Genomic DNA, 15,686 nt, shown 5'->3' on the forward strand with positions numbered 1-15,686 from the left:
GGCGCCGGCGCCGGGCGCCGATAATGCGACCGTCCGGCCGCCGCGGATGGCCGGACCATGTATGGCGACGGTCGACGCTATCGAACGCGTGCTCTGCGGACGGGCCGGTCGGCCGTGTCGGCGGTACCGGGCAGCGTCAGAGGCGGGCGCCGGCCTTGGTGAGCCGCTCAGGCGGGTTGGCGGCCAGCCGGCGGCGGTCCCCGGCATGGTTGACTGGCTTTCGTGGGTTTGGCGAACCTGCAAGGTCAGAGGAGGAGTTTCCTCCATCTCGAGGTAGTTCGCCTTCTCCGCTTTCTTATGAAGCATCGTGTCCGGTCCTGGCAGGAACCAGATTCTTTGCAAACTGCAAGAAATCCTCAAACCTTGACACGTGCGCACAATAGATCTCAAGACGCTACACAAGATGACGTCGATGCATCCATCGCTGTGCCTAATTTCGCGTGACGGTACGTCTGGCCGGCGGCGGGCGCAGCGGTGGTGGAGCCAGCCGCCTGGCCCGCCGCGGCGCTGGTGGGAGCCGACTGGCCGCTGCCCGGCTGCAGCGCGGCACCAGGCGCGCCGGCGGCCTACTTCCGCGGCGGCCGCGGCGGTGCGGCGGCGGTGACGGGCGCGGTGCCGCGCGGCCTCCACAGCCGCCGCCGTCGCCCGGCGCTGGACGCCGTCACAGCAGGCGCTGGCCGGTCCGGAGTCTGCTGCTGGTCGGAGCGTGGCGGCCGGGCGGGCGGCGCGGCCGTGAGGGCGGCCCAGCCCCGGCAGCCGCCGAGTGCCTCGCGGCTGATCTGAGATCTGTCCCCGGAGTGTCGGACGCTGCCGGTCGGGTCGCGGAGCCGAGCGGGCGGACCGCGCCGGCCGGCCCCCGAGCGCCGCCGTGAGGGCGGCCCAGCCCCGGCAGCCGCCGAGCGCCTCACGGCTGATCTGAGACCTGTCCCTGGAGTGTCGGACGCTACCGGTCGGGTCGCGGAACCGAGCGGCCGGACCGCGCCGGCCTGCCCCCGAGCGCCGCGGCCAGTGGGCTGCGGTGGACCTGCCGCTCTGCGTCTCAGTGGCTGGGCAGGCGGCGCCCGCAGACGCCGATGGCACCGTCCAGCGAGTGTCGGAGATGGATGGGGCGCTGCCGGTTCGGAGGGACGCCGCCGCTCGCTCGGCCGGCCGCCGCCAGCCTGTCGGAGGCGCTGCTCCGGCGTCGTGCGCGGCTCGCCCGCAGTGTCCGGTCCACAGCGGCTGCAGTGGCTCCGGGTCCTTGGGAGCGCCCCGAGCCAGCATGCCGTCACGTCCGCGCAGACGGGTGATGGACGCCACCACCGGCCCATGCGCCGCGGTGCATCAAGACGCCGTCGTTACGACTGGCTCACTCTCCCGGCGAACGGCGCAGTAGAGCCGGCTACAATTCCGGGGAAGCCAGCTGCGCACCGGTTCGCTCGATGGATTTGGGCGAGATTACGCGGCTCGTTATCGCATATATGGAGGGGATCTCGCGGATCGGGCGCCCGGGCCGCATCTTTCGGACCATTGCTCAGCGATTGGAGGCCGTTGTGTCGCAGCATTCTGCGTTTCACGCGCGCTCTTTTGTTAGTGGCGTGTTTTTATCTATTTTGTTTGACATGGAATTTGCTCGTCATGCTGCTTCAGTGTATCATTTAATGTATTTCGAGAAAATAGGGAAACCAGCTTGAATGTGGGTTTTAGCCATGTGGGCACCGGTACAGATGTTTCTCTGTGATATTCCACGTTGATGTTACGATGAGGCATTGACATAATTTCTTCCTTCCACTTGTTATGCATTTATTTATACTGTCTCTGTTTGACTGTGCATATGTGTGACCTGAGGTCTTAGTCGGGCATAAGCCAATAAGACTGATATTGGGATGTAGAGCTTCTTATCCCGCTGTGGCAACATCTTCATCATGTTACTTTCAGCCCCATCCCCGTCCGAATCCCAATTTCAACCCTAACCCCGTCCCAGCCCCAGCCCCAGCCCCAGCCCCAGCCCCAGCCCAGCCCAGCCCCAGCCCACAGCCCAGCCCCAGCTCCAGCCCCAGCCCCAACCCCAGCCCCAACCTCAGCCCTAGCCCCAGCCCCATTCCGCGCGACGCGTGCTGCGTGCCACGTCAGGGTGTTCCTTTCACGGGCTGCCGGGCCGCCGGCCGAGCGGCCGTTTTTGCCGGTGCGTGAAAGTGATCGGCCGACCGGCGGCGCGGGCGCGGATGCCTCCTTTCGCCCTGGAGATTGCGGCACGGTGGCCCGGCCGGCGCCGACGGCGGACGGCCGTGGGGCGAACGCCGCGGGCTGGGGCGGGCTCAGCCAGACGCTGTGGACGGATGGACTGACCGACCGACTTGGCTGGCAGATGGACTGACGGCGGGACCGGGCGCTGGTGCGGACCGACTCGGTCCGGTTTTGTGGAGCGTGTTTGTCAGGCTCCGTTTGTTTGTGTTGCGATCTGCGGTGGCGGGACGATAACACGCTGGTGTTTGCAGGGCACTTCGCCTACTCGGCGCGCTGCGTGCTGCATGGCGTCCCCCCCCCCCCGCCGCTCTGCGTCGTCTGTTTCAGCGCGGGTGTGCCAGGCCCGGTTGTGCCGGCGGCGGCCCGCGTGACTGGGCGCCGCGTCGCCGTGCCACGCCGCGCCGTTGACGGACCGCCTGTTGTGCGTCGGTAGAGCGCACCGGCGCTGACACGCGCCCCGCTCTGCCCGCAGGCGGTGCGACTGGATGAGCGCCCACGTGGGCCGGAGTCGCTACCTGGTGGTTGCGGCGTCGCCAGCGGCCGACGAGTGCTGCCTTCTGGGCATCGACTGCCAGCGCCGCACCACCATCGGGCCTTGGTGCACCGGCTGCTGGCCGAGACGGAGATCTCGCTCAGACGGAGACGGGTACGTCGGAGGCGCTCCGGGGACGCGCAGGGCTGGCGGCAGCGAGAGCGGGCGTGTTCGACCGAGGGGTGGGGGACAGGCCTCGCGGGTCGGAAGTGGGTTCACGTAGGGGACGTGATGAAGTGAATTGGAGATCACGGCCTTTGGACTGCCAGTGGCAGGTTGGCCCCATATCACTGACGGTGTGTGTACGTCGGCGAGGACGGAGGGGACGCTGTCTGCTGCAGGCGACGGTGTGCCACCATTTCTTCTCCTGTCAATCCATTGGGCCCGCTAGCCCCGCAGGCCACTGGTTCATACACTGGCTGACTCCCAGGACTCGAGACAGATGTCCGCAGACGTGGGTGGCGGCGGCGGCACATGACGCGGCTAGAAATTAGGCTAGCTGCCAATGGGGGCCACCCACCCGGGCGTCGCCGGGCCGCCCCCCACTCCAGAGGCCGGCCCAGGTCCCGGCAATGGCACCCCACAGCGCGCGGCGCCCAGCCGGAGCGGGCCGCCCGTCGCACCCTAGCATTAGCGTCTGCGGCGCGGTGACACTGATGACCGGTTCGGCGCGGTGGGTCGGGCGACGCCGCCGGGCCGTCCGTTGTTGGCGTCGCCCGACAGTGCGGCCGCGCGCTCCGCCGGCCGGCGTCGGCCTCTCGCGGTCGCGCTGGATCGCTCTGTTTACCGGCGGCGGCGCGCCCGTGCGTCAGCGCCGGTCGGTGCCGCCGTCGGACGCACCTGTTCGCGTCAGGGTCGGCGGGTCGGCGCCGCCTGGCGCTCCGCGTGTGACGTCACTCCGCCGCCGCCGCCGCCGCGTGCGCTGCGAGCCGCGCGGTGCAACGAGCTGCGAGTGGCGCGGCGCGGCGCGGCGCGCTTGAGCGTGAGCTGTGACCGATGTTCGTCCCGCGTGCCGGCAGGGGGATCGTGGTGCGTACGGCCGGCGACAGCCATATCTTCAAGCCCGTCTCCGTGCAGGCCATGTGGTGAGTCAACTCGTCTGCACCGCGCTGTGTGTACCCTTGGTTTCCGCTATCTCAGTTGTGTCTCCTTTCGTGCCCTTATCTGGTCGCGCCGATAAGATGAACGCATCGATTTGTTCGATGTATTGGTCGATTCCACAAGAAATCAGCGTGATATGACACCCCATCAAAACGTTTGTCACTGCAGTGACGTCCTGGCCCAGAGACGCATAACGCTGATTTGTGCAATGCGCCAGATTTCGTTACGATTCATGCAATGCGTTTTGCCTGTCGGCCGTCGTCCTTGGTGTGCTTGTGCCGTTCTCCCCGGCCATCACGACAGCGCTGCCGGTCTTTGCGCTCGCCGCGGTGGGGATGGCACGCCTCCGACGTCCCTTATCGGTGGCGGAGGTGGCCGTAGGCGTCTCGCGGGCGCCCGGTGTTGGCGCGTGGCGCGACACCGGCGCGTGACCGGCCCGCGCCGGCTCCCGGGCCGAGCGCCTGAGGTGGACGGCCGCCGCCGCAGCCGCTGGCACACGGACGGTGGCTGCTGGCGGCGGCCGCGTGCCCCGCGGCACTGACGAGCCGCCGCGTCCGGCCCGGAGGACGCCGGCCCGCTGTCCGCTGCCGTGGCGGCAGGACTGCGCCGGGCACAGCGCCGGGGTCTTTCCTCCCGGCGTGCTGAAGGGCAGGCGGGTCGTTGACGGGTGCCGCAGCTGTCGACGCTGAAGGGCAGGCCGCGGCTGCCGGTGTTGACGATCGCCGCACCGGCTGCCGGTTGCGTAAGCCGCGCGCGCCGCGGCCGACCGCTGCTCGACCGCTGCCCTCCTTCCCCTCCCCCTCCCCCTCCCCTCCCCCGCTGTCCGCTGCAGACGGACGGGCGCCGGCGGCGGCGGCGGCGGCAGCGGCGGCGGCGGCGGTAGCGGCGGCGGCGGCAGGTTCTGCGAACGGATTCGTCCGCCGCCGCCGTCGGCTACCGGGAGGGGGGAGGGGAGGCGGGCCAAGGCTGTCCGCCGTCTGGGACGCGCTGGGTCGGGCCGCGGCCGCCGTGTGTGCGCTGTCGCCGCCGGCTATCGAGGATGTCTTGGCGGGACATGGACGACCTCCGCGCTGCGCCAACTCGGCCGGGCGACCGGCGACCTTGGTGGCCCGGCCGCCGGCGGTTGGGCGCCGGCTGCGGACTGACGGGTTTCGGCCGTCGGAGGCGGACTGGCGGGCAACGTCGGACGGCCCGCTCCAGCTGTGCGGCTGCGCGGTCGCCGCCGCGGCGAGGCCGACATGTGGAGGAGCGGCCCGATGACGGCGCGCCGCTCCGGCCGGCGGGCGGCGGCTCGGCATGGCGGCTGGCCGGTCTTGACTACAGCCTCGTCAGGCCGTAGCCGTGCCGCGGGCTACAACAGTGTCGTTCGGAGATGCTGTCGGGGTGTGGCGCCGATAGCGTAGTGGCTAACGCGTCTGCGTTAACCTCTGCGCGTCTGGGAAACCAGACGTACGGGGTTCAATTCCCCGCGGTGTCCACTCTTCCTGCCAGGTTGAGGAGCAGGAGACGTCATATAGCCTCAGCACCTGAGCGCTTCGTAAAGCCCCATTGGCACACGCAGGGCTGTTGTCGGCCGGTCGGCAGTCTGGCCGCGGCAGCAGTCTGGCCATGGCAACAGTGTCGTGGTGGCGACAGCCTGGCCCTGATGGCGGGCGGCAGCGCGGGAATCGCCAGAGGTCGGAGGAAGGACGAGCCGTTTTGCGACGCGCCCGGGTTGTGCGAACCGTGCGGAGTGTGTACGGTTTCGACAGACAGCGGCTGATGTATGGACGTGCTGCAACTCCCCTGTCGCGCCGGCACTGCTCTGTCGGTTCATATGATGGCGTTGACCTTGGGCTGGTGTTTGCCCCGGCGCGTATCCGTCCCCCGTCACCTGTGGGCTGTTTGGCGGAGCGCCGCCGCATCAGGTAACGATTCAGTGGCGGTGTAGTGTGGCGCCATTGACTCATCGCGTCCAAGATACCGCCGCGGCGTCAGACAAAGCGGTCGTTTGTCATGGAACCGGGAGCGATTGGATCCCCAGGCTCAATTGAGCGAAACAACAGGAAATCAGCCCGGGGGCTCGCCGCGGTGACCAGAGGTTGGCCAGCTAGACACCGATCGGATCTTCCGAGCTGTCCGTGGATGCCGCCGTTTTGGGCAGTGCGACCTTGGCAGGCTCTAGCCGTACCCTGGCCGCGCCTCGTCCCGGTGCTCGGGCGTTCCGTTGCGGCGCTTCACCGAGGCGCCACGCCGGCAGCGCTGGTAATTTAGTGGTGGCGATCCCGCCGCTGAGGGCCGTCGACCCGGCCAGCTGGGCCCGGGTCTGAGTCACGAGGGCGATGGCCAGAGGGGCGGCGCGCCGCTGTACGCCGTCAGCGGCTCCACAGACTACTGAACCCCGGCAACACTGCATGCTGGATATGGCTTGGCTCAAGCGTTTGTAATGTGTCCCGGAAGCGTCTACTCACATTAGCTGTGCGGTTTTTCTGAGGCTGTTTATGGTACTCTGTCGTTGACACCGTTTCGTGGTTTATTTGCGCTCGTTTCCCGTCGCCCTATTTGTCTGGCTGGGGCGGCTCAAAGCTAAACTGCGGGAACGAGAGCGGCTGTGTGTGTGTGTGTGTGTGTGTGTGGCCGGCCTGACCGTCGTTTGGGTGCGTTGGTAAGGCCTGCCGGCCCTCGCCGCCCAGCTCGGCAAACGAGACCGGGTCACCGGCCGCCAGGGCAACATCCATGCCCGACCAGGCCACTCCAGAGCCACTCGGCGGTGTCGAGTGGACCGGGCACGCCTGCGGTTGAATAAGATGCATGCTTATTTAATGGCACGTTCGCGATAGCGCCGATAAACGGTCGGTCAGCCGCCGCAGCATTCCGCCCGAGCGAGCTGCCGCGCATCGCTGCATTCGCTGTGCGAGCTTGGGCCGATAGTGCAGAGCCGGGCGAATCAGGCGGCTCAGCTGAAGTTCTGCCCGGCTGAGCGTGTCGGGCTCACATTATGCTTCCTTGTGATCGGAAGTTAAAAGCTTGTAGCGATCGGGGGCGAACGTCTCCCTCGAGCTGCGCTAACCCGGCGCTGTGCTCTCGGCTGCCGTATCGATCACAGGGATCGCTGTCGTCCCGCGCTGGGTGTACTCATAAGACAGCGGGGATTCGCCTACAGGTCGCGAATCGATCTTCATCGAGCCCGGCGGAGCGAGCGCTCCATCTGGCCCGCGCGCCGTACGTGGTCGACGGCCAGCTCCGACCGCGGCGATTGGTTGGCATCGGGCAGGTGCCCCCCCCCCCCTCCCCCCTCCCCATCCTCTCCAGAGCTTCGTCGATCAGCTGTTCCCAGATGCGCGATGCCACCTCCGTGGACCAGGGCGGGATCGGCCTCGCTGGCTGTCAGGGTGCCCGGTGACCGTCGAGCCGGCCTCGAATTCGTCGTCATTGAACCAAACGCCCGTGTTCCTCGTTGCGAAACGGCGTCATTTCAGAGATAATGGCGAAGGTCCCCTGGAAGCGGTTTATGTTCGGCCGTGGCGGCTTGTTTGGTCCGCTGGCGGCGCCTGGAAATCGCCTGCGACGTTGGCGCCGGCCTGCCGCTTGTGCGCCGGCAAAGCGCTCCTTGTGTGGAGCTCACGTGTCTGCCGAGCTGTTTAGATTGGCGCCCTAGTGATCAGCGCTCATGGCTGGACCCGGGCCAGAAGGCCCCTCATTGTCGCGGGGCATTTAGGATCAATCAACATGTAGCGGCGGTGAAGGTGAAGCCCATGGACGCGTGTTGGTCCACGGAAGTCGCGGCAGGCGCGGGTCGGTTGGGGACGCCGAAGCGTGGGCGCTTGCCACTCCAACGGTCTTACGGACCGTATCTGTCATCGTGTCCTGCTCGCGCGGCACGGGAGACGGGGCGGACGAGCTCGTGCGGCTGCGCTGGCCCTGATAGTCGCCATCCGCGAGCCGCCGCAGATCGACCGACCGCGGGCGGAGACGCGCCCCGGTCCGCTGGCGCCGGCGCGGCTCTAGTGCGCCTCGGTTCAGCTCGAGCTTAGTGGTCTTCTGTGCTGGTCGGCGCTGGTGGTTCTTGAAGTCGTAGTCTCTGTCGTCGGAAGCTGTGTTTGTCCTAATTCGGACCGCTTTTGGTGGCTTCACCGACCACGTGACAATGTAGAGGGTGCTCTCAAGACGGCATCACCGGGGCTGTCACCGTTATCTTAAGTGATCCCCGTATTGACGCTCCTCCGCCTCCGACAGTGCACGCCTGCTCCCTTCCGTCGGATCCCGGTCTGTGCCGTTCACAAGCGCCAGCGCCGCCAGTTGGCCCCGTCCGTCTGACCCGGCCACCGCTGCCCGACAGGTCGGCGCTGCAGACGCTGCACCGCTGCCGCAGCCTGGTGCCGCGGCCGCTCAGCCGACCCGACTGGGTCAGCCCGTACGAGCGGCTCGTCGCCTCCGACCAGTCGTGCCTCAATGAGTGGCACGCCATGGAGGACATCGAGTCGCGCCGGCCGCCTTCGCCCGACAGCCGCCGTAGCAGGTCAGTGAGCGCCGCGGCCGGTCTGGACCGGGCCGCCGGTCTGACCCGCCCCGCCCCCCCCCCGCCCCCCCCCCCCCCCCTGTCTGACTGCCCCTCTCCGTCAGTGCGACCAGGGCATGTCTCTGTCGCCTTATCCGGGCGGAGAGAGCGTGCCCGGCCGTTCTGTGCCCGCCAGCGCCCGCTGTAGCAGAGCAGAGCGTCGTTTCGGCCTCGGCGATCGCCTCCACTCCGGGAGCTGATGGCCGCCCGCTCCCCGTGACCAGTAGCTGCAGCGGGTCATTGCACCCAATTTCCCTGTTGTGGACGGCCGTTGTTGCAGATCGCTGTTTCTCATCCCCTCCCCCCCCCCCCCCTCCCCCAAGTGCCGGGTGATCCTCGTGCTCTTGCCCTCGCCGCGGGCATTGAGTGCCTTCCCAGGTCTGCCGGCGACCTCAGCGGGCAACCAGGCCCCTCGGCTGCCCCCTCCTACTGTGGAGGGGGGTGGCCAGACCCCTCGGTTGAACACCCCTCTGCCGCGGCAGGATGATCACACACCTGTGTCGACTCCGGACGAGCAACGAAAGCCCACCGCGGGATTCGCTTGCGATGCACAGGCTCACTTAGTTGAAACGCGCGTGAATCATAGTCGTTACGTAGTTTTCTGAACGCTCGGGTACTAGGCAACTCGTCCAGCGTGCTGGTCGGATGTTGAGAAGCTTAAGCGTTTGGTTCAGGATCTTAATGTAACAGTCGAGAATGTGCTGTTAGCTGCAATGACGTGTTGTAGCACATGGTATTGCTTGCATATGTCGTCATTTGCAGTTTTCCGTTAATCCGGTGTAAAGAAGAGCGCAGAATCCCGTCCACACTCGAGGCTGGCGGGGGTAGTTTTGTGTTCGCCCAGAGCCGTTGTGTGGTATGATGTGACACCGCGCCCCGTCCCCGCCACTCTTGCCTCCGTTACAATCGCATCCTTCTCCACATTCCTCCCTCCCTCACCCCATTTCTGCCCTAAACTGTGTACCCCCCTCCTGCTCGTCGGCTATCTTATCCCCGTTTGCAGCCCGCCTCCCTTCCTCCAGCCCGTGGGTCGGATCATCCCGTCTGCAGCCTGCCTCCTCTCCCCCAGCCCGTCCCCCACATCATCCCCGTCTGCAGCCCGCCTCCTCTCGCTCCGCCGTCCGCCTCGAGCCCCCGCCGTCCTGCCACATCTGACCGGGCCCGCGCGCGCGTGCCTCCAGGCCATCGGAGAAGGAGGAGACGCAGCGCGTGATCCGCGCCCGGCTCCGAGAGATCATGCTCAGCGTCGACCTGGATCAGGTCACCTCCAAGGAGCTGCGCACGCGCCTCGAGGACGAGATGGAGTGCAGCCTCAAGGAGTTCAAGGGCTTCATCGACGCCGAGATGCTAGTCATCATGGGCCAGATGGACCACGCGTCGCGCATCTTCGACCACCTCTACCTGGGCTCGGAGTGGAACGCCTCGGACATCGAGGAGCTCAAACGGAACGGGTACGTCGCGCCGGCGCGCGCCCCGTCTGTACATACGCGCCGCGGGCGCGAGTCGCCGCGCACGGGTGCACCTGTAGAATGGGCGGCGGCGGTGATCCGGCCGCACGACGCCGGCGCCGGCGCCCGTTGTTCATACACCCGCGTCGCGCTCACCACCCGCGCAGCGCGCCGGGCTCACGCAGCTGCCCGCCGCGCCCGCAGGATCGGCCACATCGTGAACGTGACGCGCGAGATCGACAACTTCTTCCCGGGCCGCTTCCAGTACCTGAACGTGCGTGTGTACGACGAGGAGGCCACAGAGCTGCTCAAGCACTGGGACAAGACGTTCAAGTTTATCGCCAAGGCCAAGTGAGTGGGTAGCTGCGACGAGAGTGGCGAGAGAGGGCGGCCGGCCACCGGAGCTCTGCAGATCCGCTGGACAGCTGGCTTCCTGGCTTGGAGGCCGGTTGTAAGATTGCGCGAAGTATTCGTAAGGTCATTTTTTTGCGAATGGTAATCGGCGTTTGCGTGATCTCGCGTGCAGACTGGGATGCAGTCCGAAGGTCACCTTTTTGCAGAGGCTGATCTGCCACATGAGTCACGCCGCGGTCGGCTGCCAGTATGTCCCCGCCTTCTGATGCTCTCCGGCCATCTGTCTGTGCCGATGAAAACAGAGTCATAAAATCGCCAGAACCCGGCGCTGCCTTCGCCGGATTCGGACAGCGATAGTGCGTGTGACGTCCGGTAGAGCATTGCAATAGCAGCGGAACCGAGTCTGGCAGCTCTGCTGCGAATCCTGTGTGTAAGATCCAGGATGTCGTCGCGCTTCACGGAAGCGTACGCTCGCAACGCTGGCTGCCCTCACTGACTGGGGCTCAGGGTCTGGCGTCCCCTACGTGGTGCGCATGTCTTCCAGGTGCGGCGTGGCATGTTTGGCAGGCGGTGGCGTCCGCCCAGCGGAGTCTCCTTTGTGTGCCGAACAAAAACGCCGCCGGCCGTGGACAAACGCGCGCTGTTGCGGGCCGCCGATGTCTCTGACAAACACTCATGACGCCTACTCCTCGGCGAAGGAACGCCGGGAGAAGCGGCTGTTTATAGCGCTGTTCTCGCCGGGCCGTCTTCTCCGGCGGCGCGCGCGGCGCTCCGACCGGGCCGGCCCGGCGTCCGCCGGTGCCGCGCGGTCCGTCGTCTGATCGGGGCGGCCGTGTTCGCAGGAGCGAGGGCTCCCGGGTGCTTGTCCACTGCCGGATGGGCGTGAGCCGGTCGGCCGCCGTCGTCATGGCCTACGCCATGAAGGCGTACGGCTGGAGCTACGAGAAGGCCTTCAAATACGTGAAGCGGAGTCGCGGCTGTGTCAAACCCAACGCAAGCTTTCTTAGACAATTAGAAACCTATCAGGTATGTGGAAAGCTTGTTTATCCATAGCTTGTCGTAGAGATGTGTCGTCGTTGCCTTCGCACATTTTACTGATCTGCATGACTGCGGCTTGTCGACGGCGGGCATTTATCGAGTCAATGTATCTCGTTTCTGCAGGCAGTTCGCGCAATGCCCGGCAAAAAGAGCCTGTCGCTTGGTTTCCCTTGAAGGCCCCGCGGACATCTGTGCGTGCCCGCAACTGTGCATGCATAAATCAACAGTCAACCCGTTAGTCGGCCGTCGGACGAATCACGCAAAGCGTGGTGGCGGATTTTGGGCCAAGGGCGCTTTGTCGCACGCCAAGCGGAGTCCAGATCCCTGGACGGGCCGCCGTGCCGGGGCGGGACGGCCAGCCGCGGGCCGGCCGGAGCGGCGCGTAACCCTCGCCGGCGCCCGGCAGGGAATCCTGGACGCCAGCCGGCAGCGACACAACTCGCTCTGGCGCTCCAAGTCGGAGACGAACCTGCAGAGCGGTCGGCTCTCGTCGCCGGTGTTGCCGCCTGGCGAGGAGACGGGCGACGCTACCGACATCAGCGCCGCCTGCCGGCCTGACTCGCCGGCGGCCGATGCCTCGTCGCGGCCAAAGTCCTGGTCGCCGGCCGACAACGTGGCTGATGCGCTGCTCGCGCAGATGAACGGTACGGTGCGGGTGGCGTGGGAGGCCGTCCTCGGAGGAGGCCGTGTGTGGTGGTCCATTTACCTGGACTATGTGGGTTTGGGTTTGCGTCACACTTGTCTGGCGTGTGAGTGCTTCTTGTCGTGTGACGTATTACGTGGTTTTGCGGTATTGTTAAAGGAAATCACGGCTTCTTAGAAGAAGTCAGCTTGGTGAAGGATAATTTCAGAACGACTCTATAATGGCATACATGCAGTGAGGACGTGTTTCATCCTACATCGTCCGTACGGTGTCTGTTGTCCGGCGACCGTCCCGGGACACCAGCCGGGCGTGTGTAAGGACTGACCGCTGTGCTGGTAATGTGGCCTGACCTCAGGCTTTCCCAGTGTGACCCGCTTGCGGCGGCCCCGCCCTGACGGCGCCCCTCTCGCAGGCACCACGCCGGGCCACTACGGCCGGCCGACGCGCTCCCGCAGCCGCTCGCAGACGCTGCCGGGCGACACGCCGCGCGCGCGCGTCACCTCCGTCAACCTGCGCGTGCCCTGTAACGGCCAGGACTACAGCGTGTCGCAGAACCAGGCCATGAACCTGTCGCTGCCGCTGGAGCCGCTCGAGGGCGCGCTGCGGCCCGACCCGCAGCCGGCGCCCGTGTTCGAGTGCGTCAACCCTCGCCTGGTGCCGACCGAGACCTGGGTCGGCCAGGTGGTGGAGCTGCGCTCGCGCGACGCGCCGCCGTCCGGCCGGCGCGCTGCCGCCGCCGCCACCGCCACCGCCACCGAGCCGGCCGCCGGCCTGGTGCGTCGCCATGCCGAGGACTTTGAGCGTCGCTCGTCGTCGAGCGACGGCGCGCGCGGCTCGTGCGGCTCAGTGGAGCTGGCGCCGCCCTCGCGCCAGAGCTCGTGGAGCTCGCTGGAGGGAGGCGCTGCTGCGCGCCGCCGGCGTGCAGTCGCCGAGCCGCAGCAGCTCCTGGGGCTCGTACGACGCGGCACACACGGCCGTCGCCGACATCGACGCGGCGGCGACGGGGCTGGCGTTCCCGCGCGTCGATGCCGCGTCACCGCCGTCAGCCCGCCGGTGGCGCGGCCGGCCGCCGCTGCGCCGCCGCCGCCGCCGCCGCCGCCGCCGGGCGACACTAGCCCCGGGGCGCCGCCGGCCGTTGTCGCGCTATGAGCGTACAGCTCCGGCAGCCGGCGGCGCCGCGATCGGCTCGCACGCCGTCTCGCTGGTAAACCTGTCGGCCGCGGCAGTCCGTGCCGGCCGGCCGTGTCGTCCGTCTCGCTGACGGACGAGCTGCCGGGCCGGCGAGGCCGAGCCGCGCCTCGCCACGCCCGGCCAGGTACGCCGACTCGCGCAGCAGCTGGAGGCGCGCGAGGCGGCGCCGGCCTCGCCCGGCTCGCCGGGACCGCGCCCCGCGGCGCCGCCGCCGCTGCCGGTCGTGCGCAGCGTCAGCCTGGACAAGCTGTATGGCCGGGAGGTGCCGCTCGACACGCCCAGCCCGACAGATGAGGTCAGCGTGCGCAGGCTCGTCGGCCGCTTCGAGGGGCCCGAGTCGGCCGAGCCGCCGCCGCACTTCGGCGCCGCCCGACGCGCCCGACTCGGCGGCCGCGGCGCCGGCCGGCTCGCCGGCCGTGCCAGCGCGCAAGTCCAGTCTTGACCTCTCGCGGCTGGCGTCGTTCACGCGCCGCAACTTTGGCCAGGTGTTCGGCCGCAGCCGCACTGCTAGCCATACGCCCGGCCCGGTGGTGCGCACGGCGCAGAGGCCGCCGCCGCTGCCGCTGCCGCATGCGCGACCCGGCCCGCAGCGCAAGCGCCTGCACGGCAAGACGCACCCGCTCGCCAAGCTGGACGTGCGGACGCGGCACGTCAGCTCGGTGTTCAACACTATGTGAGCGCGCGGCGGCGTGCGCATTCAGGACCGTGGAACAAGGAGCGTGGTGCATCAGTCATGTGCCAGTACAACGTCTCTCGTAGTGATGTCTTTCTCCTCTTGGCGTCTCGCTCCTGCCGTGTCAGTTGCGTTTTGTTTGATTTGTTTTATGGTGGGTCATTCCGCGTGTGCTGGATGCATTTCGTCGCGTGCGCGATATTCGCGATGCGGGAGGCGACGTGGATCGCTCCGTTACGGACCGTTGACATGTTTTAAAAGTTTTAAAGAATGCTAATGAGTCACGTGTATGATGGGCTCTTATGTTGAACGACCTGCGATGGCCCGCGTTGAGATGTAGTATACTCAAGGATTGGTAAATAAAACGTGATCCGTGCATTCGCTGTGTGATCGATCCATATGATGCGTGCTCGCCCCGCAGAAATATGAAGCAACGGTTGTAAAGAGGAGAGGACTATGATGTCAATGGAAAGAGGAGACAGGGCCACGTTGTCGATGGAAAGAGGAAGCGGGGCTACGATGTCGATGGAAAAAGGAGGCAGAGTACGACGTCGATGGAGAGGAGGGGGCTAGGGATGATGTGGGAAAGAGGAGCAGGACATGATGTCAATGGAAAGAGGAGACGGGGGTTACGATATCGATGGAAAGAGGAGGCAAGGCTATGATGTCGATGGAAAGAGGAGGCAGGGCTACGATGTCGATGGAAAGTGGAGGCAGGGCTACGATGTCGATGGAAAAAGGAGGCAGAGTACGACGTCGATGGAGAGAGGGCGGGCTCTGATGTCGATGGGGATGGAAGAGGAGACAGGGCTATGGAAAAGGAGGCAAGGCTATGATGTCAATGGAAAGAGGAGACGGGGTTACGATACCCAGGAAAGAAGAGAGGCAAGGCTATATGATGTAGATGGAAAGAGGAGGCAGCGGCTAAGATGTCGATGGAAAAGGAGACAGGGCTTCATGTCTATGCCTGGGAATCCCCGAGCCCACTGAGGTACCAGCACCTGTCAGACCTGCGACTCAGTCGGAAAGCGGAGTAATGCATTTGTATGAACACTGGCGCGGCTGGTAACAGGAGTGTGGAGCGGCTGGGGTGATTATCATCCGAGCAGTAAGTTGCGTCCATCACCCACTGGCCGATTTAGGCGGGAGTTTGCGGTTGCAACGTCTTCCTCCCGCGACGAAACGAAGAAGCATATTGTGATAAAATATGCTGACGCAACCGCTTCGGCGTAATCACAAAGTAACGCACTGCAATGTTTCAAGTACTTGAAAGAAATGATATAATCGCCATGCATCAGTGTCAGCCAATGGGCCTTCCGAACTTCAGTCTTTAGTAGGGAAGCATCACTTGACGCTGATTTAAGGTCAGCCAACATTTATTCAACCGATTCCAGCGACAGGATGTGAATCAGACCTGACTCGGACGCACACGATTATGACGCGCCGACAAAGTGCTTCAGGCGGTAGTAGTCAACTGCAACCAATGTACACCCCACCGAACGCGTCTTCAGACATCTCGATCACATCACAAGATCGTACATCACTCTCCTTATGTCCGAACTGAATCTACTGGGCCTGGCCGGAACGATCCCACCTCCTTTGACAGTCAAATGGCAACCGGCGCGCGACCGTCATACGGCAACAAACCTTTTCGTGCGCCAAACTCTGAAAGACGGCGTATTTGAATCCACTGACACGACCGATCTGTATCACTTTGCCAGGACGATAGGACGATTTTCGCTGGCGTAGGTTTGGGTGTCACCCATGAGGTACTGGTGACGCCCGTGCTTGTGCCGCTCGCTGCGGGCAGTCCCAGGCGTCTCCTCTATATCGGCCGCGGCGCTGGCGTCCCCGGCCGCCACACCATCAGTGTTGCGACCACCGGCACCCCAGGCCGTCACCACCAGAGAAACAGCTGTGCTGATGGAACGCTTTATCGCAAG

At 65.8% G+C, this 15,686-nt stretch overlaps 1 protein-coding gene across 1 annotated transcript in view; it reads left to right on the forward strand.

Annotated features, from left to right (window-relative positions):
- Positions 1-13,747, forward strand: part of LOC119090092 (protein phosphatase Slingshot) — a 36,808-nt gene extending 23,061 nt beyond the window's left edge. Inside the window, exons 5-15 of the mRNA XM_037212885.1 lie at positions 2,699-2,723; positions 2,764-2,872; positions 3,778-3,843; positions 8,178-8,357; positions 9,578-9,847; positions 10,049-10,195; positions 11,041-11,224; positions 11,643-11,880; positions 12,292-12,757; positions 13,302-13,365; positions 13,661-13,747. Of these exons, the coding sequence (XP_037068780.1) occupies positions 2,699-2,723; positions 2,764-2,872; positions 3,778-3,843; positions 8,178-8,357; positions 9,578-9,847; positions 10,049-10,195; positions 11,041-11,224; positions 11,643-11,880; positions 12,292-12,757; positions 13,302-13,365; positions 13,661-13,747 (1,836 nt within the window). The remainder of the gene's footprint in view (positions 1-2,698; positions 2,724-2,763; positions 2,873-3,777; positions 3,844-8,177; positions 8,358-9,577; positions 9,848-10,048; positions 10,196-11,040; positions 11,225-11,642; positions 11,881-12,291; positions 12,758-13,301; positions 13,366-13,660) is intronic.
- Positions 13,748-15,686: the final 1,939 nt, after the last annotated feature.

The sequence above is a fragment of the Pollicipes pollicipes genome, unplaced genomic scaffold (assembly GCF_011947565.3).
Source record: "Pollicipes pollicipes isolate AB1234 unplaced genomic scaffold, Ppol_2.1 Scaffold_3087;HRSCAF=3621_pilon_pilon_pilon, whole genome shotgun sequence".
Taxonomy (NCBI): Eukaryota; Metazoa; Arthropoda; class Thecostraca; order Pollicipedomorpha; family Pollicipedidae; genus Pollicipes; species Pollicipes pollicipes.